Source organism: Pongo pygmaeus, chromosome 23, assembly GCF_028885625.2.
Source record: "Pongo pygmaeus isolate AG05252 chromosome 23, NHGRI_mPonPyg2-v2.0_pri, whole genome shotgun sequence".
Taxonomy (NCBI): Eukaryota; Metazoa; Chordata; class Mammalia; order Primates; family Hominidae; genus Pongo; species Pongo pygmaeus.
The window spans coordinates 54118296-54143377 of NC_085931.1; the positions used below are offsets into that span (position 1 = coordinate 54118296).

A 25082-nucleotide genomic window follows, 5' to 3' on the forward strand; every position below is an offset into this window, starting at 1 on the left:
GGAGTAAATGAGCCGAGTCCCACACGCAGCACTCCTCCGTCCTGCTCTTGGTCACCACATCCATGCAGCACTCAGCAACACAGCCTGCGGCTCCCTCCCCTCGCCCAGGCCTGACCTGCTGGGCTTTTTTTGTTTTTGGCAGCTAAGTTCACTCAAATTGGCAAAATGTTCATAGACAGCTCGTCATCACTCAGCAGCCCGCGGCTGCTGCTTCCTCTCTTTTCTCCCCCGACTCCTGTGTCCTCTCCCGACCTGTACGCTCAGACACAACCTGACGTTCACAAAAGCTTGGACACAGTGGCTCACACCTGTAATCCCAGCACTTTGTGGGGCTGGGGCGGGAGGATTGCTTGAGGCCAGGTGTTTGAGACCAGCCTGGGCAACATAGGGAGACTCTTGTCTATACCATCCACTCTGGCGCACGCACACCACACACACACACGAAACAACGAACAGCTCAGGGAAATGGGTAGACAGTCGACTGCATTCTTCTGACAGAAGGGATGGCTCCCGCCCAGGGGCTGAGCCGCTCCACCCTGACCCTCAGCCTCCTGCTCCCTTGACTCTGGCAGTTTGATGCCCGACAGATCACACTCTGCAGGATCCAAAAGCTTCACGCCCACGGGCACTCAGCTGAGCTCTCAGCCCATGTGGCTTTCCCGATGCTCACCGGTGCAGAGAAGCCAGCTGGGGAGCCTCTGTGTATCCTTTTTATTATTTCTGAAGCTCTCCAAGATGCTCACAGTTGAATTTCTCCAGAGCTCTGTGCAGACATTAGTCCAAGCAGCGGACGGCAGAGAAGTCCTTGCTAGCAAGAAACTTACAGGCCAAGCTGTCTCCTGCTCCAGCACGCCGGTGAGCATGCACCGTCCCCGCAGGGCACAGGGGTATCCTTTGAAGTGTCAAGGGACACCTGAGTCCGAGACAGACACTTAAGGATTGGAGAAAGTGCAACCCAGACTTCTGCCATCTCCGCAACTCGTAGGGTTGTTCATCTGTAACAAATGTCCCACATAGCTGCTGCTGGCCACAAACCACGCACTGCCACAAAAACGCCCTGGGAAAATGGGCGAGAGGAGAACGAATTTAGCATTTCGTCTGCCGGCTTCCTTTTAACAGCCTGGTGACGTTTCCCCTGCTCGTAACAGACAGCATTCTCTCCTTTTCTAAGCTGCTGTCATCCGCTAGGAACTTAAGGTTTTGATGCTTTCTGAGTGGGTTTATTTATTATTATTTTTTGAGACAGAGTCTTGCTCTGTTGCCCAGGCTGGAGTGCAGTGGCGCCATCTTGGCTCACTGCAACCTCTGCCTCCCGGGTTCAAGCGATTCTCCTGCCTCAGCCTCCTGAGTAGCTGGGACTACAGGCGCGTGCCACCACGCCCGGCTAATTTTTTTTTTTTTTTTTTGTATTTTTAGTAGAGACAGAGTTTTACCATGCTGTCCAGGATTGTCTCGATCTCTTGACTTTGTGTGACCTGTTCTCTGTCCTGCCTCAGCCTCCCCAAATGCTGGGATTATAGGTGTGAGCCACCATGCCTGGCCTGCCTTCTGAGTCTTAACCTCCTTGGTCACCATGTGGCGCTGCTTCCACCCACTGACGGTGTCCATGCACCTGCTCAGCGGTGGCCCGAGGAGCCCTGCGGGCGCCCCAGCAGCCAGAGTGTCTCACCGTCCCCACCCCAGGACAAGGAGGCAAGTGTGGGGAGGCCGCTATCTCCAGGGCCACTAGGGCTGCGGGGCCACTCGAGGACCGAGGCTCCCGGCCGGCTTGGAAACAGATCCAGCATGGGGAAATCAGCCTGTGGGGTGGAGCCCTGCGCTCTAAAGGCCATCTTGTTTCCTCTCCCACTTTTTGTGAGTGACTTCTTGGTATTTGGGGCTTTTCAGTGACACCCGGGGCGATAGGCCAGGCTGAGCCTGTGGCTCCAGGGTCCAAAGAGAAAGGAGGGCAGAAGTAAGAGAAGATGGACTTTATTGCAGCACGAACCGAGGGGGACTGCATGTCAACAGCTCTCCAGGAGCTGCCAAAGGCGATGGGCCCACCCTGCCCCTGCAACAGGCCCTCCAGGGGCTAGAGCATGGCTCCCCTCAGGAAGGGCAACGCGTGCTTGTAAACAGGGACCCAGACAACATGGAGAGGAGAGGCAGCATCATCAGGTGCAGCTTTGCTACAAGAAAGATAGTTCTTAATTTCAAAGAGGAGACACCGCCACACCCAGCCCTGCCCTCCCATGCACTGGAAGGCTCTGGAAGTAGCTCCCGCCTGCCTGGGCAGTTAGGTCCACCCACTGCCCGTGAGCTGGGCCCAGGCACACTGCAGCCACACAAAAACGCTGGTAGCTGACTCCTAATTTCAGAAACATAATTAGAAAAGAACTGGAATTTTACATTTTTCTCCCATACATTAAAAAATAAGAAAAAGCCAACATTTTGACTGTAGACCCTGGTAGGTGGCATCTGACTTTAACCTGAAGTTCTCATTGGAATCCTTTTCTGTCTGGTGTTCCACTGCCCACAATCAGCCCCAGCCCCAGGCACCCCTTGCTGAAGGATCCTGGCCCATCTCAGACAAGGGCGGGACCCCGTGGAGTGCCCGGCGAGCAGGGCAACCACTGGGAAGACAGATACTGATTTCCCTGTTGGGGTCTGTGACCCTCAGCAAATGGAAAAGGAAAAGGTAACAAGATGGTGGCTTCCTGCCAGGACTTCAGCAGGAGGTTTGCTGGTGAAGGTTCTGGGTGAGCTGGAATGGGTGATAAGGCAGGCTTGCTGGGTGGTGGCCTCAGACTGTTCCTGGGCCCCTGTCGCATAGAGCCCTGTGGGTGCAGTGTGGAGCCCCACAGCCGTCCCGGGGTCATCCTGATGCATAAGAGCAGAGACCCCGGAAGAGAAACTCACCTGCCCCGTGTGACACAGGGCTCCCAAACACTTCCCGGTGGAACCCTGCTCCCGAGGACACCTTGTCTCGCTCCACGGAACCCTTCCCCCAGCACCCCCTGGAAACACAGCAGCCAGGAACAAATTCTCCATGCCAGGAACGAAGCCCTTGGCTAAACTGGAGACTCATCAGTGCACGGATGGTGGTGAGGGCAGGGCCTGGGGCGGTGCTCAGCCCCGGGGACACCATCACTGTCCTGCTCTGACCCACAGGTAAGAGGAGGATGCTGTGCTCCTGGAGTGTGGGGCCAGGAGGATGGCTCGGCAGGATGGCTCGGGAGGACAGAGGCCTGGGGCTGACGCTATGCCCAGGGCCGGTGTGGGGAGGGACATGGGAACCTTTGCAGAAGCAGCTCAGAGAACTGAGGTTGGAATCCTGCTCCAAACACAGGTTTTGGGGACAGCGAGTGCCTAGACAAGGCAGGTAACATGGCAGCCACCGGACTGGTCCAGAAACAAGGTGCTGAAGACGTCGTTGAAGAAGGTGGGGTGGTACCTGCAGGCTCGCTCACAGTCGGGGTTGAAGTTCACCTCCAGGATCTGCGGCTGCATCACCCGCTTTCCTGACGGCAAAGAGCGCAGCAGAGTGTGAAGGCTCGTTGGCCTCCACTCTGCAGGGACAGTGGCCTGGGGATCCAGCAAAGGCTGGGAGGCCATGAACCTGGGCCCTGATTCCCAGGGGATGAGCAGGACAACGCCGGGCCTAGAACTTGGGTCTCTTGACTTTGCTGGGGAGGCCTGGCCTGACATCTGCTTCTCTAGGAGAGGGCAGGGTTGCCTCCAGCCCTAGGGATGACAGCCTGGCCCTTTAAGCTTGGATGTTCAGTTTAGTCAAAAAAAAGTAGACGAGCAGCAGCGGTGGAGTGTGTGGGGGTCTGGCACAGGGAAGGCCGGCCAGGGTGGTGTGGGTTGGGGTCAGGGTGCCTTTCACACGGGTCTCCTGTCCTGTGAGCTCTCCCCCGACTCAGAGGCCCAACCCGCAGCCCTTCCCCTCCAGACTCTGCACCGCAGGCACTTCCTGTGGGCCAAGCCAGGGCTTTCCCCAACCCAGATTCCTGGCTGATTCAAGTCAGAGGACAGCCTGGGGCAGCTGCCTGCCTTCTCCAGGCTGTGGCTGGCTGGCGGAGGGGGCGCCTGCTGGTTTGGATCAGGAGATGGGGAGCCTCTCTTACCATCTGGGCCGCTGTCCCACTTCAGCATGAGGTCGACGGCATACATGGCCCGGGATGAGGGGTAGTCGCAGAGGCCCAGGGGCGGTGGCTTGGCACAGGCCACCTGGAACAGCTCCGTGAAGGCCCGGAAGATCTCAGCCTGGGGACCGAGGAGGCTGAGTTATGAGGCCTGCTCAGAACAGCTTCTCAAGAGGGGGTTTGCTGCCCCTGCCCAAGCCCCGGGCCCTACATGGCCCAAGTCACCCCCTCCCACATCTTCACGTCTCTAGACCTCACCATGGCCACCTCTGCCCAGCACCTGCCCTCTTACTCCTGACGCCCACCTTCTACAAATCTGCCCATCTCCTGCCGCAGACCCCGTTGCTCCCCACTGCCCCAAGGAGCTCAACACAGCACCCAGAATGCCGCTGCTGGACATGGAGCCCCAGCCAACGTCTCCATATGACTGGGATTCCGGGGTCAGGCAGTGCTGCCATCCTCTCTGGCTGTCCCGGGGTGCCCCACATGCCCCTCTAGCTCCCTCCCTCTCAGGAGCACCCACAAACGCCCAGGGTGGAAGGAAGGGGAGCCCATGCTGTCTTGCCAGCCTCTGGGGAGAATGACCAACTGCAGGGGACAAAGGTCCCTCCCAGGCCATGCCAGCTGAGAGGGAAGGAAGGAGCTCCTGCAGGCCCCCAGCCCGGGACCCGCCCCACCGGCCTGCCATGGTGTGCAGGACAGGACTTACCTGGACGTCCGTCCAGGGAAATTCTGGGTATTGCTTCTCAAACTCGGGGATGAACTCTTCACAGTGCACCTGCAACAGACACAGGGCCCATCACGCTCTGCACAGGCCTCCGCTGGGCCGGGAGCGGGCAGCCTGCTACTGCCTGGACCAGGAGCTTCTGACACTGGGTGGGGGTTCCAGGAGCAGGCAGCCAGCCCCAGCCCCTCAGGGTCCAAACAGGAGGCAGGAGATGGAGTCTGGGCTCCAGGTCTTACTGTGTGACTCTGGACCAACGGATTAACTTCTCTGAGCCTGTTTCCTCCTCTGTGAAATGGGAAAATGTACCCTGTCCGGTAAACGGACTTTGCCAGGCGGCTGTGAGGCTCATGCGAGACAACGAACATCGAGGGCTCCAGAAACTGCAGGGCCTGGGCTGGCACCATCCTCACACTCAGCTCAGTACAGTGCGAAGGAGGCAGAGCTCAAGACCCCGGCGCGGGGCCTGCCTGTGCCCTGGCTCAGCACTAGCTCAGAGTGCTTGAGGGACGCAAGATCTTTTTGGCCTCAAGACTTTACCCAAAACACACCTGAGGAAGGTGGCAGTCGGCTCAGGTTTCTCCCAGAAAAGGACAAGCCAGGAAAGGCCCCTGTGGAAGCCCGCCATCCATGCCACGCTGGTCGCACCTCCCCAGGCACAGGGCTCCAGGAGAGGACTCTCGGGATGACCCCCACAGTACAGAAGGGAGGGGCTCAGAACCTGAGGGCGACTTCCAACAATGTCCTGGGGCCCTGCTGGGGGCTCTGCGTCCTAGAGAGTAGGCTTCAACACAGGCAAGGATAAGAGGGACAGAAGCAACAGGACCACTTGGCCCCTGTGGGGAGTGTGTGCTGGTACAGTCACCAGGGCACGGCACGGCCCTTTCTCCAAGTCCTCCTAGAGGACTCCTCGGACACGGGCATGGCCAGGTGCCTCCACGTGTGTTCACGCGCCATGATTTATCATTAGTGAAGACCTCAGATGACCAACTGCAGCCACACTCAGGAACAACCCTGAACCTCAAAACCTCAAAACACGCCACTCAGCCAACAAAGCAAGCTGCAGAAGGATCCGTTCAATGAGATGATATTTACATAAAAACCTAAGTAGGAGGCCGGGCATGGTGGCTCATGCATGTAATCCTAGCACTTTGGGAGGCTGAGGCAGGCAGATCGCTTGAGTCCAGGAGTTTCAGACAAGCCTGGGCAACATGGCGAAACCCCATCTCTACTAAAAATACAAAAAAATTAGCCGGGCGTGGAGGCACGTGCCCGTAGTCCCAGCTACTTTAGGTGGCTGAGGCAGAAGGATGGCTTGGGCCCAGGAGATTGAGGTTGCAGTGAGCCGAGATCATGCCTCTGCACTCCAGCCTGGGTGACAGTGTGAGACACTGTCTCTCGAAAAAACAAAACAAAACAAAAAACCTAAGTAAGCGAAACAGCAGCTTCAATGGTCAGGAACACACTCCTGCTGAAAAGGACCAAGACATGCCTGGGAATGACAGCCACACATTCAGGGGTTGGGGAGCGTTGGGGCTGGCTGCATGGGGAGTCAGCGGCGCCTGCAAGGCTGGCGACAGGCAAGGTGGGGTAGGTGTTCTGTGCATCTGAAACACTCATTAACCAGCCAGGCCACAGAGGCCTTCCAGGACTTCCTTTCTTCCTTCCTGTACCCAGAGCTGGCCTCCTGCTTCTGTGCAGGCTGTGCCTACCTGTCTGCGTACACTGGCTGGCCAGCTCTGGTTTCTCGCCCCCACCTTGGAAGGGCCTTTGTCCAGATGCCCCTGAGCTCCAGGTGCTCAGATGGTGCAGCTGCCATTCACTGAGTGCCCACTGCACGGGGCACTGCTCAGCACTGTGTACCAGGGAGGACAGGAGGTCCTAGACCTGGGCAGGGTCACGGGCCAGCAGCCAGCCGGACCAGGTGGGGCCTCCCCGCCCCCGCCTGCCCTGGCGCTCACAGGGTGGTCTGCTTTTTCAGTTGAAGTGGTGGTGAGGAGTAAGCCCCGGCTGGGAACACACTGTCTCAACCTGCTGCTGGACCCATCCCCCTCTGTGTCCGCATTATCTCAAACACAGTGAGTGGCCCTCTGTGCCATGGGGAGGCTTACCTGAGACAACACAGAACCCAGCCTGGCTCATCACGGCAGTGCTAACAATCGCCTTCCATAGCAGGAACTCAGGAGGCGGCTCCTGGGACTGGCCCGTGTGCCAGTTCTCCTAGGAGGCAGTGTGGGCAGGGTGGGGTCTGGGTGTGCCCTGGCCTCTGTGTGAACCTGCTCTGCACCTCCCTCAGGCCCTACCTGCTTCAGCACCACATCCGGGTCGTAGTTCATGACTGTGAAGTGCTTCTCGTAGTCATCCAGGTCGTTGAGTGCAAAGGCCCTGGAAGACAAGTGTGCAGACACATGTGGGTTCTTGAGCCGGCCTTGTCCCTGCGAGGGAGGCGCCACCCACTCAGCCTTCCCAACTAGGGGTTCAGGGCTCAGGGTAGGACCACCTGCTGCTCAGGCGGGAGCCTGTTCCCTTGTCTGTGTGGGTGGGGGAGCCCCACAGCCCCACTGAGCTGGGGTGGAGGTGAGTGAGGTGCTAGCTGTGAAGTCTCTGCAGGTCCATAAAAATGGCACCTGGTTCTCATGTTGGTGCCCATTTTACAAAGAATGTTCACATCCATTACTGTGGGCAACGCCAGAACTCTGAGGTGGGCAGGGCAAGTCACCACCAATTAACACCAAGGGAGACGGGCTCCAAGGGCCGCTCGCTAGGTGAGTGATGGAGGGTGCCTTCCAACAACACTTTCTGATTCCCAAAAGGGCCCATCACCCACCAGCTACCTCCACCCGGTCACCCAGCTCCCTGACCCTGGACCCAGCCGGCCCTCCACTTACCGGTTGGAGAACCGCAGCCAGAACACATCATACACGAACAACCGTAGGGGCCTCACTGACCGCAGCAGCACGATGTAGCGGATGTCGAACTTGACCTTTCCCACGTCTTCTCGAAGGAACAACACGGGACTTTCGATGTACTTGGACACAACCTGGAGGACACAGGCGCAAGCTCACTGGTGGCCTTTGTCTCCCCTCCGCTGGGCCAGGACAGAGCCCTCCGGGGCTCCCGAGCACACAAAGCCACACAGGGGGCACAGACATGGCTGCACTTTACTCTTCCTTCTGCCTTTTCAAACCTGCCTAAGTTGCCGCAAAGTCTTTTTTTTTTTGAGGCAGAGTTTTGTTCTGTTGCCCAAGCTGGAGTGCGGTGGCACAATCTCGGCTCACTGCAACCTCTGCCTCCCGGGTTCAAGCGATTCTCCTGCCTCAGCCTCCCGAGTAGCTGGGATTACAGGTGCCTGCCACCACCCCCAGCTAATTTCTGTATTTTTAGTAGAGAAGGGGTTTCTCCATGTTGGCCAGGCTGGTTTCGAACTCCTGACCTCAGGTGATCCGCCCACCTTGGCCTCCCAAAGTGCTGGGATTACAGGTGTGAGCCACCACACCCTGAAGCAAAATCTTTATATCCATTTTTAATTGAAATGGAATATAAATTCTCACCCATAATTCCATCCACCCCCATCCCACGGCCTGAAGTCTCCACGACAATCGTCCTCATGATGCATTTTCCGCCAGCCTCTGACTACGTATACAGCCCAGGCAGATCCTGTGTCCTGCAATCCCAACACTGCCTCTGGATGTCCCCTCACTACGAATCTTTACCACGGCTCTGAGAGGCTCCTTGTCCAGGCTCAGCCACCTCACCCTGCTGGGCAGCCATACCTGGTACACTATGTGGTAGGGACTTTGCGGTTAGATGCACCCAGGACAGTTCTTTTTTTAAAGACTGGGTCTTGCTCTGTCGCCCAGGGTGGAGTGCAGTGACGTGATCACAGCTCGCTGCAGCCTCAACCTCCCGGGCTCAAGTGATCCTCCTGCCTTAGCCTCCTGAGAAGCTGGGACTACAGGTGTGTGCCAACATGCCTGGATAATTTTTAAAGTTTCTACAAGTTTCCTTTGTAGAAACGAGGTCTCCCTATGTTGCTCAGATTGGTTCCAAACTTCTGGGCTCAAGTGATCCTCCTCCGCTTCCCAGAGTGCTGAGATTACAGGTGTAAGCCACCCTGCCCAGCCTGGACCTGTCCATGAGGACCATGACACTTGGTCCCCTTTGCCCCACCTCTCACTGTCCAGCCAGGGCCCTGAGCCCTGGGGCTCCTGGGCTGCGGGGCCCACCTTGGGGGTGCTCTCTCGGTGCCGGATGATGCTGTGCAGGCTCTTGGTGACGTGGGTGTCCAGGCTGCGCGCCAGGTTCCAGGGCTTGCAGATCCAGTGGTTGTCCTCGCCCCTGGGGAGCAGAAGGGCTGTCTGGGTGGCGCCTGGGGCCTGTGTTCCCAGATGGTGCCACCCCAGGACCCAGAGGCAGAAGAGGGCAGCCCACTTCTCCTTGGGAGCTGAAGAGGCACGAGAGAGAAGCTGTCAGAGGCAGGGGCATGGGAAACAAGGAGGGGTTTGCCAGAGGCCAGGGAGCTGTGCTGTGGTGGAGAGGACAGCCCCAGCAAAAGCCTGGAGAGGTCCTGCGGTCCATGAGGCTGGCTGTGACGTTTGGGGACCACAGGTCGGCTCCCGCACCACGGTTTCCACAGTGGGTGCTCATGGAGGAGCAGGCGGACACAGAGGCTAGGCCGGGGAAAAGGGCCATGGAGTGCGCTGATGCCATGTCTGGGACTTACCACCGTTCCCGCTGCTGGAAGTAGCTGACAAACTGTGGCAGCTCGGTGCGCAGGTTGAAGGTTCGGGGCAGCCAGGGTGGGCCCTCGGGGCCGCCCGCCCGGCGCGCGATGGAGGCCAGGCAGTCCTTGACGGTCAGCAGGTTCTCGCAGGGGAACTGGTTCAGCAGCACGCCCGGCCTCTCCTGGCTGAGCTTCCTGCAAGGCGGAGGCAGGTGCGCCAGCTCAAGGGGAGGCCGGCAGTGCCCAGAGGCCCTGACTGGGAGGGCCCCTGCGGCCAGAGGTGCCCTCACCTGTAGTCCTTGAAGTGTGAGAAGTTGAAGAGGATGTCGGCGTCCGCCTCACTCTGGGTGAGGGTGAAGCGCGGGTGGGTGAGGCTGCTGGCCACCTGCTGCACGTCCGTGTAGACCCTGTGGGGAGAGCCCGAGCTGGGTGATCCTGGCTCCCAAGTGTCCAAGTGGGACTCCAGCACTAGCCCTGGCTCAGGGACTCCCCTCCCTGTTTTGAAGCTAATGAGGCAGAGGCAAGTCCTGGGTTCGAGTTATGACGTTGGACAGCCCGGGTTCAGACCCCGCTCCCTCCGATCTGCCGAGGGAGGGGCGCAACCCGTACCCTTGTGACCCCTGGTTCCCCATCTGCAGGACTGGACCACACCATCCACCTCACATTTGTCATTAAAATTAAATGGCATAATTCGGGTGTTTATTATGTGTTAGTTCTTTCCTTTCACATGGAAAACAAGAGGATGAGGCCGGGGCCACCAATCTCAGACAGACACACCAAGGGCCTCCGTGAGGCCTCTGCCCCAGAGGAGGTGGAGGGACCTTAGGCCCTGGCCAGGTCACCACCAGACTCACGTCTCAGCAAGAGCCCCTTGGGCTGCCCAGCTGGGGCAGAGGACAGCAGGGAGGAAAGCGCTCAGGCCCGGTGGAGGGGGCAGAGTGGAGCAGGCTGCCTGTTTCTGGCTGGACCAGGTTTGGGCAGCCAAGGGGAGTGTCTGAGAACCTCAGGGAGGGGCTCCTGTGAAGGCTGAGGTGGAATCTGCTCTGCATCTCTGGGTCCTCACCTGTGCCTGCTTCTGCAAGGTGTCCCGCCTGGACCTGCTGGCCTGGCTTTCCGTAACTCACCAGCCACACCTGCAGCTTCCTGGGAGGGGCCCCTACTGGCAGCCTGGGTGCCTGTTGTGGGTGCCCAGCATGTTCCCGGCCAGCAAAGGCTCCCTGCTGTGGGGAGGGCCGGCACGCACAGGCCTGGCTGGTGTTAGTTTCCCCGACTGGATGAACATGGTATCCAGGTAAGTGGAGCAGCCCCATGACATGCAGAGTTGGTAACGGGACCCCTTGGTGCCCAGAGGACAGGGGTGGGATGGTGATCGGTGGTGGCCAATGCTTCTGCCTAGGGGGCCCTTTGTCCACTGTCAGCATTTCCATGGCCTATTCCTATTTTTAACTTTCAAGGATGATTTTATTATATTATTTTTTTAAGAAGGAGTCTTGCTCTGTAGCCCAGGCTGGAGTGCAGTGGCCCGATCTCAGTTCACTGCAGCCTCTGCCTCCCAGGTTTCAAGCGATTCTTCCTCCTTGGCCTCCCGAGTAGCTGTGATTACAGGCGCCCGCCACCGTGCCCTACAATTTTTTTTTTTTTTTGTATTTTTAGTAGAGACGGGGTTTCACCATGTTGGCCAGGCTGGTGTTGAACTCCCGACCTCAGGTGATCCACCTGGCTTGGCCTCCCAAAGTGCTGGGATTACAGGCATGAGCCACTACGCCTGGCCTCATAGGTGAGGTTTGAAACCTGGGAGGTGGAGGTTGCAGTGAGCTGAGATCGTGCCACTGCACTCCAGCGTGGGTGACAGAGGGAGACTCTGTCTCAAAAAAAAAAAAAAAAAAAATCTCCAGAAAGCCCTACTCACTCTCTCACTTTCTGCGGCATTTTCTCTGGGGTCCCAAGAACTCCACTCCCTGCACTTGACACTGCTGTGCTCAGAAAGGACGCAGCTGACTTGCCATGCGCCATGTGCCAAGCACTGTTCTGGGGCTGTGGGAACCACGAAGTGTGGGAGGCAGAGACTGGGGAAAAGTCCCAGCCCAAGCAATGGGGGCTACGCACTTGAAGATGTGATCGTGGGGGTGCACCACGGGGTTGATGTCAAGTGGCAGCTTCTCCTTGTTTTCCTCCAGAATGGCCTAGAAGGAAACACACCGGAGGTAGAGATGAGGTCAAGGAAGGGAGAGAAAGGCCGGGCGTGGTGGCTCATGTCCATAATCCCAGCACTTTGAGAGGGTGAGGCAGGTGGATCACATGATGTCAGGAGCTCAAGACCAGCCTGGCCAACATGGCAAAACCCCCACTCTACTAAGAATATAAAAATTAGCCGGGCATGGTGGCGTGTGCCTGTAATTCCAGCTACTTGGGAGGCTGAGGCAGGAGAATCGCTTGAACCCGGGAGGCGGAGGTTGCAGTGAGCCAAGATTGCGCCATTGCACTCCAGCCTGGGAGAGAGTGTGAGACTACATCTCAAAAAAAAAAAAAAAAAAAAAAGTAAGAAAGGGAGGGGACACAAGCCTCACCACCTGGCGTCAGGTTCTATGGCCTCACGGGGTGCATGGCTGCTCCTCCCTCCCAACACCCCAAAGCCTCTAACCACCCCCTCACCCCAGGATTCTGGGGCTCCAGGCCCCTCGGATGCTGAACAGTCCTAGTTTGGTGTCAAAAGAACAAGGTAAACATTGTTGCACATCTTCTCAGTGCTACCTCAAAATCACAGGGGGTGAGAAGGTTCCAAACCCCTCCTGGGAGGAGCCACTTTGTCCTAGGAGCCACGAGGGCTGTCGGGAGCTTCAGCAGTGTGATGATTTAACACATGCCCACGTGGCTGCACATGGTCGCTCAAGCCAGGAATCCCTGCACTTTGGGGATTTATCTTGGGGATTTCCCTGCACTTTGGGAAGCTGAGGTGGAGGAGTACCTGAGCCCAGGTGTGTGGGACCGGCCCGGGCAACATAGTGAGATCCCGTCTCTACAGAAAAATTAAATCATTAGTGGGGCTTGGTGGCAGTTGCGTGGAATCCCAGCTACTCGGGAGGCTGAGGCAGGAGGATTGCCTGAGCCCAGGAATTGGAGGTGGCAGTTAGCTAGGATCATGCCACTACTCTAGCCTGGACAAACGCAAGACCCTATCTTTTTAAAAAAATTAAAAAAAAAAAAAAGATTAAAATATGCCTACAAACTCTTTGACACTCTCTTCCAAAGGCAGAGCCGCATCCATCTCTGAGGGTGGGATGGGCCTCATGAGTTGTTTCTAACGAGCAGGAAAAAGGTGGAAGGGACAGGGTTGCTTCCGCAAGTCCATGAAGCCTGAGGCTTCCTCTTTGCTCCCTCCCTCGGATCACTTGCTCTGGGAGAAATCAGGTGCCACATCCTGAGGACACCTGAGCACTCTTACGGAGAGGCCCACAAGGCAGGGAGCCCAGGCCTGCTGCCAACAGCCAGCACCAACACAGCAGGTACGCACATATGCCGTGCAGAAGTGGGTCCACAGCCCAACGGGTGGCCTGTGTACCTCGAGGGAGACTTGAGGCCAGAGGCACCCCGTTGAGCCACTCCTGAACTCCTGTCCCACAGAAATCGTGTGAGATAATAAATGTTTACTGTTTTAAGGTGCTAAGTTTTGGAGTTACTTGTTACCCAGCCATAGCTAATTGATATAGGCAACCCTGGGCCCAGAGCACAGATCTGATTGTGAAGGGTCAAATGGGAAAAAACAAGGATGCCTGGCCTTGTATCTCCTCCTCTTCCTGGTCAGCCCAGAGCTTCCCAAGGAAAAACACGAACTTTAGTTCACGTTTCATTAACAAACAACCCCGAGACCAGGAAGTGTTTGTCCCTCCAGTTGCATCCACAAAGGCATTCACTTTTTCAGGCAAACGTGTACTAAGCACTTTCCTGGTGCAGGGGCTCCGGGAGGCTTGTAAGCACCCTTTGAACCAATAAGACTGAGCCCCTTGTTTCTGGCATGGTTGGTTCAATCACCACTGACTTAGACCAAAAGTGAAAGGAGGCCCCCGCCACAGCCCACCCCCGCAATCAGCAGCGCCCACAAACACGCCACCACTCCAATCGCCCACTTTTTTTTTTTTTTGAGATGGAGTCTCGCTCTGTTCCTCAGGCTGGAGTGCAGTGGCGTGATCTCAGCTCACTGCAAGCTCCACCTCCTGGGTTCACACCATTCTCCTGCCTCAGCCTCCCGAGTAGCTGGGACAACAGGTGCCCGCCACCACACCCGGCTAATTTTTTGTATTTTTAGTAGAGACGGGGTTTCACCGTGTTGGCCAGGATGGTCTCGATATCCTGACCTCATGATCTGCCTGTCTCGGCCTCCCAAAGTGCTGGGATTACAGGCGTGAGCCACCACGCCCGGCCTCCACGCACGCACTCTCACGTGAGCCAACTTGTCTAACCCTTCCTGCAACCCTCTGAGGCACTTAGTAAACGCCTGGTGTGCAAAAAGGATGACTTCAGTCGCCGTGGGGCAAGCCTGCAGCCTCAGCTGGACTCCAGCTCTTCCACCTGTTGTGTGACCCTTGGTAAATGACTTAACATCTCTGTGTCTCAATGTCCTCATCCTCAGTAAAATGAAGATAAAAACAGAACTGTAAAACTGTAAGGAACTGAGTGGCACACGCCCACAAAATACTAAGCACAGGCTCCCTTGTAGGCTGGTTCCAGCCTACGGAAGCAGCAGCAGCAGATGGGAGAGGAGGGGAAGGAGGAGAGATGGGTCAGGGTGGGAACCTCCTACCCAGCCCTGACTGGTTCTGGAGGTGGCTACGTTCCCATAGGCTCCTCTTCCTCCCCCGGCACTGGGGCCTCGCCAACTCTGGCTCCCTAACCCGCCAGCCTCCTTGTATGGGGCCTGGATGAGCTCTTACCTCCAGCCAGGCACTTCCGAGTGGGCCAGCTGGGTCCCTCGGGGCCCTGACCGAGACTGAAAGCACCTTTGTTATCAGTAACAGTGACCATGATGGTAAGTCGCAGGCCTGCTGAGTGAGGGAGGCACGCGATGTGCGAACACAGGGTGTTTCTGTGCCTTGGTGAGATGAGGACAGGAGGCTGAGTGGGGTTCATGGCCAAGACCAACTGCACAGCCCCCTCCTTCCCGAGGGAGCAGCGTGGACCCCCTGAGGATGGACGCCGCCACCAGGCACCCGGGGATCTGGAGCCCCTACCGTGCAGCCACAGGCAGCTTGTGTTCACTCTCTGAGCCCCTTGTCTCTCAGAGGCTCCCAAAACTCTATGCCTCCCACGGTAACTGGCTCAGGGCCTGGCATCCGGCTGGGGTTTGATAACATTTGGTGTCTGCACAGAGAACATTCTGGAAGCTACCAAGCAGACAGGCCCGGGGGGTGGAGGAGGGCCGCACCTGGTAGTGCTCGGCGGGCGGCTCGGGTGTGCAGGAGCTGAGGTCCAGCATGTCGGTGGGGGCCCAGGGCAGCAGCATGCACTTCCGGATCAGGGGGTCCGTCTCTCCGTAGGCAAAGTCTCGGGTCACCTCCTCTGTGCCAAGACATGCGTGCCTATCAGAGGGGGTGACGGGACACCGGGCTGAGGCCCCTCCTCCAGGGCGGGCAGGTGCTGGACTTACCGCCAGTGTCCAGGTCCCTCAGGGGCCACAGCAGCGTGTAAGCCACCTGCTGGGGCACGTAGAAGAAGGGTGCCGTGGCGAAGCTGGGCACGTCCGCGTGCTGGATCCGCGAACCGAACTCGTCCATGATATACCACACTGGCATCTTCTCCTCGGATGTCTGCAGACAGAGCACATATGGCATCTCTCGCTCACCCATCCAGCCACTGGAACTCCCTTCCGGAACCCAGACATCGACCACCAGCCCACAGCCACTTCTCTGATCTTGGAGGCCCTCTCACATGTGCCCCAGGCCCTTTAACTAAGCTAGGGGCTCCGGGACAGCAGCGCTGCCTTTGTAGACCAGGACATAGGCCTGGGTAACACAGTGTGAACACTCGTGGTAAAAGGGCGTTTGGTAACAAGGCACACAACCCAGCACCCGTAGGGGTGTATCCGGGTTTGTGGGTAATTGGGGGTCGGGGGAGGAGTGTTTGAGCTCAGGGAAGGCTCCCTGGAGGAGGTGATATCTAAGCTAAAATCATGACAAACAAGCAGGTGTCTTTTCCCAAACTAAGAGTGGTAAGGGGCTGGAGCACGGGGTGAGTTCCCGGAGAGGCCAGCAGGGGTGGCTGAGGAACGGTTGAGGGCTTTTAAGAGAGTGACAGAATCAGAGGGGCCAGGAAAGACGCAGCTGAGTCATCTGGGCCCTTTCAGTTTAGGAGTCTGAGAGGGCTTCGTCCTGTGAGCTCAGACGCCAGCTGGGTCCGAGTCCCCAGGATAGCACTCTCCTTAGGAAGCCACAGGAGAACTGAGTTGCTTGCTCTGGCCGGCCCCTCACCCGGCCTGATGGCACAGGGCAGCAGAGGTCTGTGCCCATGCCTGTCCTCCCCGTCCCTGGGGCCCAGCTACCCACTCACCCCATGGGCCAGCTGGTAGGTCTGGTTGAACTTCCACATCTCCTCCAGCACCAGGGCCACAGCCTCCGCACTGGGCAGCTCACCGTGGAACTCAATGCCCATCAGGTTGGCCATGCGGTGCAGCAGCCCGGGCACCTGCTGCAGCTGCTGGCGTGCGTGCTCCACACGGCACGTCCAGGCGTGGTCGATGAGGAAGATGCTGCGGGCACAGGCCACAGTGTGAGGCTGCTGGGCGGGCACGGGACAAAGGGAAGTGGGGGGAGGAAGAGGCCCACGGCTGTGTTGGGACCAGGGCCCAAGCTTCCTGAGATTTGGTCTACTGGGTGCCATAGTTATGCCCAGTTTTGGACTCCAGTGGGCCTGGGTCAGGTGCTGGCACTGCTGCTCACTCCCTGTGTGATGCTGGGCAAGTGCCTCCTCCTCTTCAAGCTTCTCAAACAAGGCAGCAGGGGTCTCTACCGCCCGTCACCTGGCTGTCATAAGCAGCAAATGAGATCAGATATGTGGTACACCTACTGTCCACCAAGCACTTGTAATAAACACACCAGCAGTCACTAGCATGAAGTCCTCAACTGGACCTCGGGGCACTGCAGGGCAGGCCCATGCTGCCCACCTTGCTGCCTGCAGGCCTGGCACACCACAGCTGCTCAACAAAAGCAAAGGTCCTACACGCTGCAGGCCAACGCACACAGACGGCACGGGGGCTACCACACAAGCCTCACCCACGCAGCCAGGTCTTCTGGAAGCACCAAGGCCTTTTTGTGGGAGAGGCTTCCAGGCCCGCACACAGGACCCCTGCAGCTGAGCTGCTACACAGAAGCATGCTGGGGCTGTGGCACAGGATGAGCTGTCCCTACCCTGTAGGACACAGGGCTGACCATAATCCTCCCAGAGCCCTGCCAGATTAGGAGGCACCAAACATACAGGTGCCTAATAGACAAAGCAGCCCCCAGCTTGCCCCCGTCTCTGTTCCTCTTTTAAAATGAAAGGGCCAGCCAATGATGTTCCAGTTCTTAGGCTGGGGGGCAACTTCAGGAATATTTATCTTACCGTGCTTATATGAGTTTTGTTGGCCTGTCCTAAAATAAGTGGGTTTACTCTTGCACTTGTGCTAGAGTGGGTGACCACGTGATGCATGGCAGAGCCAGGCCTTCGGGGTGACCCTGGGCAAGTGCAACAAGGGGTGTTGTACAAAGATAGCTATGGGGATGAGGATGGAGAGCTTGTTGGGGCCTGGCAATCAGGGGAGACTCAGGGGGATGAAGGCCTGGAAGCAGAAAGGCCCAGAAGCAGGTGGGGCTGAAATGAACACTCAGGCTCCAAATCCAAGACTCTGGATCCCTAGCCTCCCCACCACCCAAAACAAGGCTGGCAGTGGGGTATGTGGTTGTAGGCCGGAGAGACACCATGAGCTGGGAGCTCCCAGGGTAGCCACTGCATTGAATTCACCTGTTCCTGGGCCTGAGCGGCACAGGAGAACTCAGTTCACTGAATCTGAAGGGGAGAGTGAGCCCAAGCACGCATGGGTGGGGGTGCTGGACTGTCCGTATTTCCGGGGTGGCTTGCTACTGCCCACTCCCAGCTGGAGGAGGAGGCGGGAGAAGCTCTGCAGAAGAGACCAGACCCCTGCCCAAAGAGCTGTGCATGGACACGGGCCCAGCAAGTTTCTCCGAGGGTCCACAAAACCTTTGGGAGAGGGGCCTGCAGGCCTGTCCTAGGGATAGCCGCTCTTGGTCCCTGAGGGCAGGAAGCCTGGGGTACAGTCTCAGCTCTGCCCTAACTATCCCGTGGCCCTTCGCAAGGCCAGGCCTGCTCTGGGTCTCAGGTCCTCAGATGTTCCAGGCCCCACCCCAGACTCCAATTCAGCAGGACCAGAGAGGGGCTGTGACTGGGGAGGAGTAAGGCTGACCTGCATCCTTAACCTGGAGGGTGACCTCGAGCAAAACTGGAACTCCTAATCCCCTGCAGCAGGACCACTGTGACAATGAGACCGCTGGGAGAGGCTCTCAGGCCGCGGTCCATCCGGTCACCCCAGGAATACTGTGTTGCCGCGGACAGTACTCTGAAGCCCTGATGGACACACTGCTGGCCACATGTGCTTGCCACAAAGCTGTCCTGAGGAAGATGTCCTGCGGTGGTGCAGGGCCCAGGAGAATCTGCATGACTGCATCTCCCACCTTTCACCAAGTGAAGGTTGTGGTGGTGTCTCTGGCCAGGCTCCTACCTGTTGGGGTCGGCTGCTTGGAGCCCGCTCTCCCTGGTCACGATGACCTTGTAGCACAGCTCGCTCCCCGGGTTGGGCTGCTGCTTCCGCACCTCCCGGGCTGCCTCGTCCTCCTCCTCTTCCACCTCCTCCACTTGCATGATCCCAAACACTTCTCCAGCGTCGAAAACCTGGGGGCCAGAGCTCCCGTCAGCAGGGGTGGGGGCAGGAGACCCCACCCCAATGCCTTCACCACTCCAGAAAGCCACCCAAGGTGCCACACCCAGGCCTCAAGGACAAACTTGTCTCCTTCAGAGGTGTGGGACCTGTTTAATGCAACTACACACAGTCTTATGGGCAGGGAGATTGAAGCTCTTGGAGATTTCAGGCTCAGAACAGGGACCTAATGTACCCCACTGTCGCCTGAGCTGTCATCCAGAGCCTCTTGTCCCACGGGATGCTGTGCATGGAGATGGGACCTCGAGGACTCGCTGGAGGTATCTTTAGTCCATCCCCCTCACATTACAGGGAAAGAGAGGCCCCAAAGGCAGAGAGGGTGGCTCCAATTACACTGGAGGTCAATGGAAGAGTGAGGATCTTGGTGGCTGGGGGCACACCCGAATGCCCCCCTCACCAGAAGAACCCTTCAACACTAGGACAGCTGAGTCAACTCACAGAGAAGCCTCCTCCAGCCCAGCCCCACCCAATCCAGGCCAACAGGAAGCGAGGCCCCAGGTCAAGGTGGGACAGGAAGATAAGGGCCTTGGTCCTGCCTTGTGTGGCTAGTCAAGCAGGCAAGTGACCTCTTCTGGTGTGTGTGGAGCAGAGGGGTCCCTGGCACAGCCACACTCATGCGCTGTCTGCCACAAGCCGGCAAGGAGGGCTTCTGGGCAAATTCTGGAGCCAGGCTGTGTGGGTTCAAATCTTGGTTTCACCACTTCCTAGACAAGTGACCTTGAACAAGTTACTTAACTATCCCGTGCGTGTTTCCTCATCCACACAATGGGAATAACGGAACCTCCCTCTGAGGGCTACTGGGAGGATTACATGATTCATACCCAGAACTCATAGAGTGGAGCCTGGCGACAGCAAATGCTCTATAAGCACGCGGTGCCACAGCAAATGCTCTATAAGCACGTGGTGCCATTGTTACACTTCTGAGACTGTTTCTTCACTTGTGAGAGGGGGTGTCATCCACCTTTCAGGACACTGACGGAATGAAATCAAACAGCGTGCATAAAGTCCTGGCACACAGTGGAGGCTCAACAAAGGCCAGTTCCTCCCTAAAACCTATTTCCCACTACTCGATTAAAAACGGCAGTTGGAAACTAGCTAACTACTCAGGTGCAGGCAGCTTTTGTACACTGGGCAGGACTTGCCCTTTGGTGGCACGAGGATGAATCACTCATGGTCTTGCTCAGGGAGCTCACGGCTGAGTAAGGTCTAGGCCACCTGAGAGTAGCAGGTAAATTGCTCTGGGGCCTGGAGGGCCTGGGAAGACTTTATGGATGAGGAACCATAACCAGAGGCCAGCCTTGAAGAAGGGGAAGATTTAAACATGAGGCTACGGGGTGAGGATGGAAAGGAACTCCAGGCAGAGGGAAGATTAACAGCGAAGGCCTGGAGGCAGATAGCCCAGGGTGGAGCAAACCAGGGGTCACGTGAGGGACAAGGCACCTGAGACAAGAGCCATCCAGTTCTCCTTTAGCCCTCAAGGTGGGTCTGGGGAGGCTACTGCCTTCTCCAGTTTAGGGCTAGGGGGAGGCTCAGAGGGCTGGAATCCAGACCTCAGGCTTCCGCCCCAGTACTCCAAATCCCTAGGGGACAGCGTGAGGCTGAGGGACAGAGAGCCTGCTCAAGCCTGGCTTGGCTTCAACCCAGCTGTGAAATGGGGTGCTGGGTTTCTCCTTCACCACAACCCCTTCATGGCAGGACCGGAAGAGCTCCCCAGGAGATATGGGGAGTGGTTTTGCAACCGGGAAGCTTGTGCAGATAGAAGAGTAGACATTTTAAAAACATCTCTTCGGCCGGGCGTGGTGGCTCACATCTCTAATCCCAACACTTTGGGAGGCCAAGATGGGCGGATCACGAGGTCAGGAATTCGAGATCAGCCTGACCAACATGGTGAAGCCCCATCTCTACTAAAAATACAAAAATTAGCTGGGTGTGGTGGCGCACGCCTGTAATCCCAGCTACTCGGGAGGCTGAGGCAGGAAAATCATTTGAACCCGGGAGGCGGAGCTTGCAGTGAGCCGGGATCATGCCACTGTACTCCAGCCTGTGTGACAGAGCAAGACTCCGTCTCAATTAAAAAAAGAAAAAGATATATATATGTATATCTTCAAGTTTCCCCATCCTTTCCAAGGCAGCCGGCCTAAGGTGAGGCAGGAGGGCTGATGGCCAGGATTGTGTAAGGGCCCACAGCGCCGGCAGGTGCTGCTGCTGCTGGCGGCCTCCCCCACACCTGGGCCAGCAGCAGCAGGAGGCTTCACTCAGGAAGAGCTGCAAGTTTGTGAATGGTAAAGCAGTGACTCAGCTCTGCCCTTAACGGCTGGGGAGGGTCACGGAAAAACACTGGCTGCCCCTTAGTAGGGCAACAGCAGGCAGGGCGGCCTGGGCAGGGGACGTGACGCGGTGGCGACCACCCTCTGTGTGCCAGGCATATTTCTCAAGCCACCTCCCATCCTTCCGATACTGTGGGAGCCAGGTGGTGTCTCACCATCCCCTTCCCGGATGGAGAACAGGACTCAGACGGGCGAGTGACCGCCCGGGGGAGGGCGTGCTGCCGTGGAGGCTGGCTGGGCAGGAGCTGGTCATTCCCACTGTGCTCCTTCCACGCAGCACATGGGAACCTTTTTGTCCTCATGAACAAACCAAGGTCCCTTCCACCAAGCACAGGCCTGGGACCAGAGTGGTCCTCAGAAAGCATATGGCAGAAGTGAGGGGCAGAGGAAACTGTTACACTGTAGCATAAGGAGGTGCCACTCACTGCACGTTTCCAGTAGGAAGGTTCCTAGTCCAACCAGGATTACACAGAGAAAAACTGGCTCAGAGACCGTAGAGTCTGGCCAGCAGCCAGGCTCAGGGACTCCTAGATCCCGGCCCGGGTCCCTGTTCTTGGCTCTGGGGTTCCACTTCATCACCTGCGCCACTAGGCTCATCTCAGTCCGGGAGGCAGCACCTGGAGGAGATGTCGGGTCCCAGCTAAAGAAAAGACCCCCCGCCAGCCTGGGAAGGTGCTGTGGCCTCAGCCCCTGGGCACGCAATAAAAATCCAGGGCTCATCCCCAGCCAGGACAGTGGGGAACGCTTTGGAGTGGAGGAGGCAGGTGAGCAGGATGGGCCGTCCTCACAAAAAGGGAGAGAACCTAGAGGCTTCTCAACCTTTTCCATTTTTCTTTAGATTTCTCCTCCATCTCTCACAGCCTGTTTTCTTTAACCTGCAAGATGAGGGGACCCCGAGGCTCAAATCAAACGAAAAAACACCGAATTCTGTGAACCCAACAGTTACAGCTACACAAATTCACGGGGTTCCCGTTGTCCCTGTGAGGCAGCGGCTGAAAGAATCCCTCTGAAAGGACTCTCGGAGCCGCAGTGTTCTCATCTGTGTAGTGGGGGCGATGAGTTTCACTCCTCGCAGGGCTGTGTGAGGCTCGGGTGTGTGGAGGACCTAAAGTTCCCACCGCAGCCCTCAGCCGGCCTCGGGCCCGGGCAGATCAGGTCCGCAGGTACCCCGGTCTCCTGCTGTCACTCTTCGGCCCCCAACTCCACGCCGCTCCAGAACTGCCCAGGACGCGCTAGGGGTGGCTCAGCGCGGCTCCCGCCGCCCGGGAGCGCTCTTCCCTGTCCCGCGCCGCGGGCTCCCGCCGCGCTCCCACCCCGGCCGCCGCACGTGCCCGCCGCCCTTCCCCGCACCTCGTGCTCCAGCTTGTGCAGGAGGCGGCCCCAGTAACGTTCGGGGACCCCCGAAGCGCGCAGCGCCGGGCCGTGCAGCGCTGCGAACTCGGCCAAGGCCTGCGCGCCCTCCTCCGGCGTCTGGCCGGGGCTGCTACGCTCCGCAGGCGGGCGCTCGGGACCCCGCTCGGCCTCCATGGCGCCTGCACCCGCGCCGACTCCAACGCCGACGCCGACGCCGCCGCCGCCGCCGCCGCCGCCCGCCGGCCCCCCGCCTCCCGCCTCCGCCCCGCCCTCCTCCCAGCCCCCCCCGCCTCCGCCCCGCCCTCCTCCCAGCCCCCCCCCCCGCCTCCGCCCCGCCCTCCTCCCAGCCCCCCCCCGCCTCCGCCCCGCCCTCCTCCCAGCCCCCCCCGCCTCCGCCCCGCCCTCCTCCCAGCCCCCCCCGCCCCGCCCTCCTCCCAGCCCCCCCCCGCCCCGCCCTCCTCCCAGCCCCCCCGCCCCGCCCTCCTCCCAGCACCCCCCCGCCCCGCCCTCCTCCCAGCACCCCCCCGCCCCGCCCTCCTCCCAGCACCCCGCCCCGCCCTCCTCCCAGCCCCCCCGCCCCCTGCCCCGCTCTCCTCCCTGCCCTCCTCCCAGCCCTCCCGTCCCCCCCCGCCCCGCCCTCCTCCCGGCCCCCCCGCCCCGCCCCGTCCCGCCCCGCCCCCAGTCCGCCTCCAGCCGGGTTTGCCGCGGCCCCCGGGCAGGCCCTGCGCGTCGGCGGGGTGCGTGCGAGAGCGCGCGAGCTTGCCAGGAGGGGGCGCGCGTCTGCGGCCGCGCCTGTGGTTTGTCTGCCGCCATGTGCGCACGCGCACCTGATGGTGGCTGAGGTTTTTTTCGCTCACCGCGCGGCGACCCCGGGGAATGCCGGGAGGGCGGGGTGCCTACGTACGGCGCTGTCAGGACCGGAAGAGTCTCCACCGACGGCCCGGAAGGTGCCCTGGGGCCCGAACCCGGTGAGGCGGCGCTGCTGTGCCTGCACCGGGCATACAGCGCTTGCAGGCCCCCTGCCTTGGGGGAGTAAGGAACTCTCGATTCTTGTGAGTGCTTCACCAGATTTGGATGCTGCAAAATCGTGGCCCTTCTCAATTACTTATATTTGGATTCGAATGTCAGTTGATCCAATTAAGACCAAGTGTACCCGTCAGAGGAGTTTACTCCTACATGTTAGGATGTTTCGAAGTGCAGGTGAGCTGGGCGTGGTGGTCGCGTCTTTAGTCCCAGTTACTCGGGAGGCTGAGGCGGGAGGATAGCTTGAGCCCAAGAATTCAAGTCCAGCCTCGGCAACATAGCTAGACTCCCTCTTTAAAAGAAAAAAAACAGTTCAGTTATAAAATTTCAAAAGACATTCTCTTTTGAACTCTCATTGAGTTTTATTGCTCCATAGGGATATATTTCAATGTCTTCCTGTTTGCAATTTTGTAAGAATTGTAATTTGCTAAAAAACAAAGGCTGAAAATTTTTTGGAGCTTCAGATGCTATTTTGATAACATTTTTGAACTGAGTTTGAATAAAATGCACCAGTTCAGGGACTTGTTCAATTCCATTGTAGGAAGCAGGTGGGTCTGCAAAGGCTCAAATTTCCAAACTCAAGTTGGCGAGGGCTGCAGAGAAAAACATTTTATTTATTTTGAGATGGAGTTTTGCTCTTGTTGCCCAGGCTGGAGTGCAATGGTGCAGTCTCGGTTCACTGCAACCTCTGCCTCCCGGGTTCAAGTGATTCTCCTGCCTCAGTCTCCCAAGTAGCTGGGGCTGCAGTTGTGTGCCACCACACCTGGCTAATTTTTTGTATTCAGTAGAGATGGGGTTTCACCATGTTAGTCAGGCTGGTCTGGAACTCCTGACCGCAGGTGATCCACACACCTTGGCCTCCCAAAGTGCTGGGATGACAGGCATGTGCTATCGCGCCTGGCCTATTTTTTTTTTTTTTTGAAATGGAGTCTCGCTCTGTCGCCTATGCTGGAACTCCACCTCCCAGGTTCAAGCAGTTCTGCTGCAGCCTCCCGAGTAGCTGGGACTAGAGGCGTGCACCACCGTGCCCAGCTAATTTTTGTATTTTTAGTAGAGACGGGGTTTCACCATGTTGTCCAGGCTGGCCTTGAACTCCTGACCTCAGGTGATCCACCCTCCTTGGCCTCCCAAAGTGCTGGATTACAGGTGTGAGGCGCTGCACCGGCCTTTTTGTTTGTCTTTTGAGACGGAGTCTTGTCTTGCTTTGTGGCCCAGGCTGGAGTACAGTGACGTGATCTCGGCTCACTGCAACCTCCCTCTCCTGGGTTCAAGCGATCCCTCCCGCCTCAGACTCCCAAGTAGCTGGGATTACAGGCATGCACCACCACACCCGGCTAATTTTTGGATTTTTAGTAGGGACAGAGTTGAGCCATGTTGTCCAGGCTGGTCTCAAACTCCTGGCCTCAAGTGATCAGCCCACCTCAGCCTCCCAAAGTGCTGGGATTACAGGCGTGAGCCACCTCGCCTAGTCAGAGAAACGTGTTATTAATACTATCACACTGAAGTACTTTTCTGAGGAAAAATTTGATCTAAGTGAAGAGTCATGATTTACAGGATATATAAATCCACTTCTGCAGATCCACATGTTGTTTTCAGGCACAGTCTTAAAATAATTACTAACTTTTGATAGATATGATGCTTCTGAATCGGAATTGTGTCATCTTGTTTGAGGTTGGTGATTTATCTTTGACCTCCATGATGGAAGGGAAAGGTTGACATTTTGTGGAAGTTTCACCTTCATAATCAACTTTGAGAATCGAAATTCAGAACTTAATTTATAATTAAATATGGGTTTCTGGGATGTTTTTATTTTAGTTTATTGCTC

At 57.7% G+C, this 25082-nt stretch overlaps 1 protein-coding gene across 1 annotated transcript; it reads right to left on the bottom strand.

The window, feature by feature from the left end:
- Nucleotides 1-1955: 1955 nt before the first annotated feature.
- On the bottom strand, nt 1956-22480 carry TTLL12 (tubulin tyrosine ligase like 12). The gene is made up of 14 exons (XM_054470023.1): nt 22232-22480; nt 18339-18508; nt 16115-16313; nt 15216-15375; nt 14994-15127; nt 11681-11757; nt 9865-9981; nt 9575-9769; nt 9078-9189; nt 7740-7891; nt 7155-7236; nt 4837-4905; nt 4110-4248; nt 1956-3500 (listed from the first exon to the last, which is right to left on the bottom strand). Exons 1-14 carry the CDS (start codon nt 22406-22408, stop codon nt 3349-3351), a joined length of 1935 nt encoding a protein of 644 aa, XP_054325998.1. The 5' UTR covers nt 22409-22480; the 3' UTR covers nt 1956-3348.
- Nucleotides 22481-25082: the final 2602 nt, after the last annotated feature.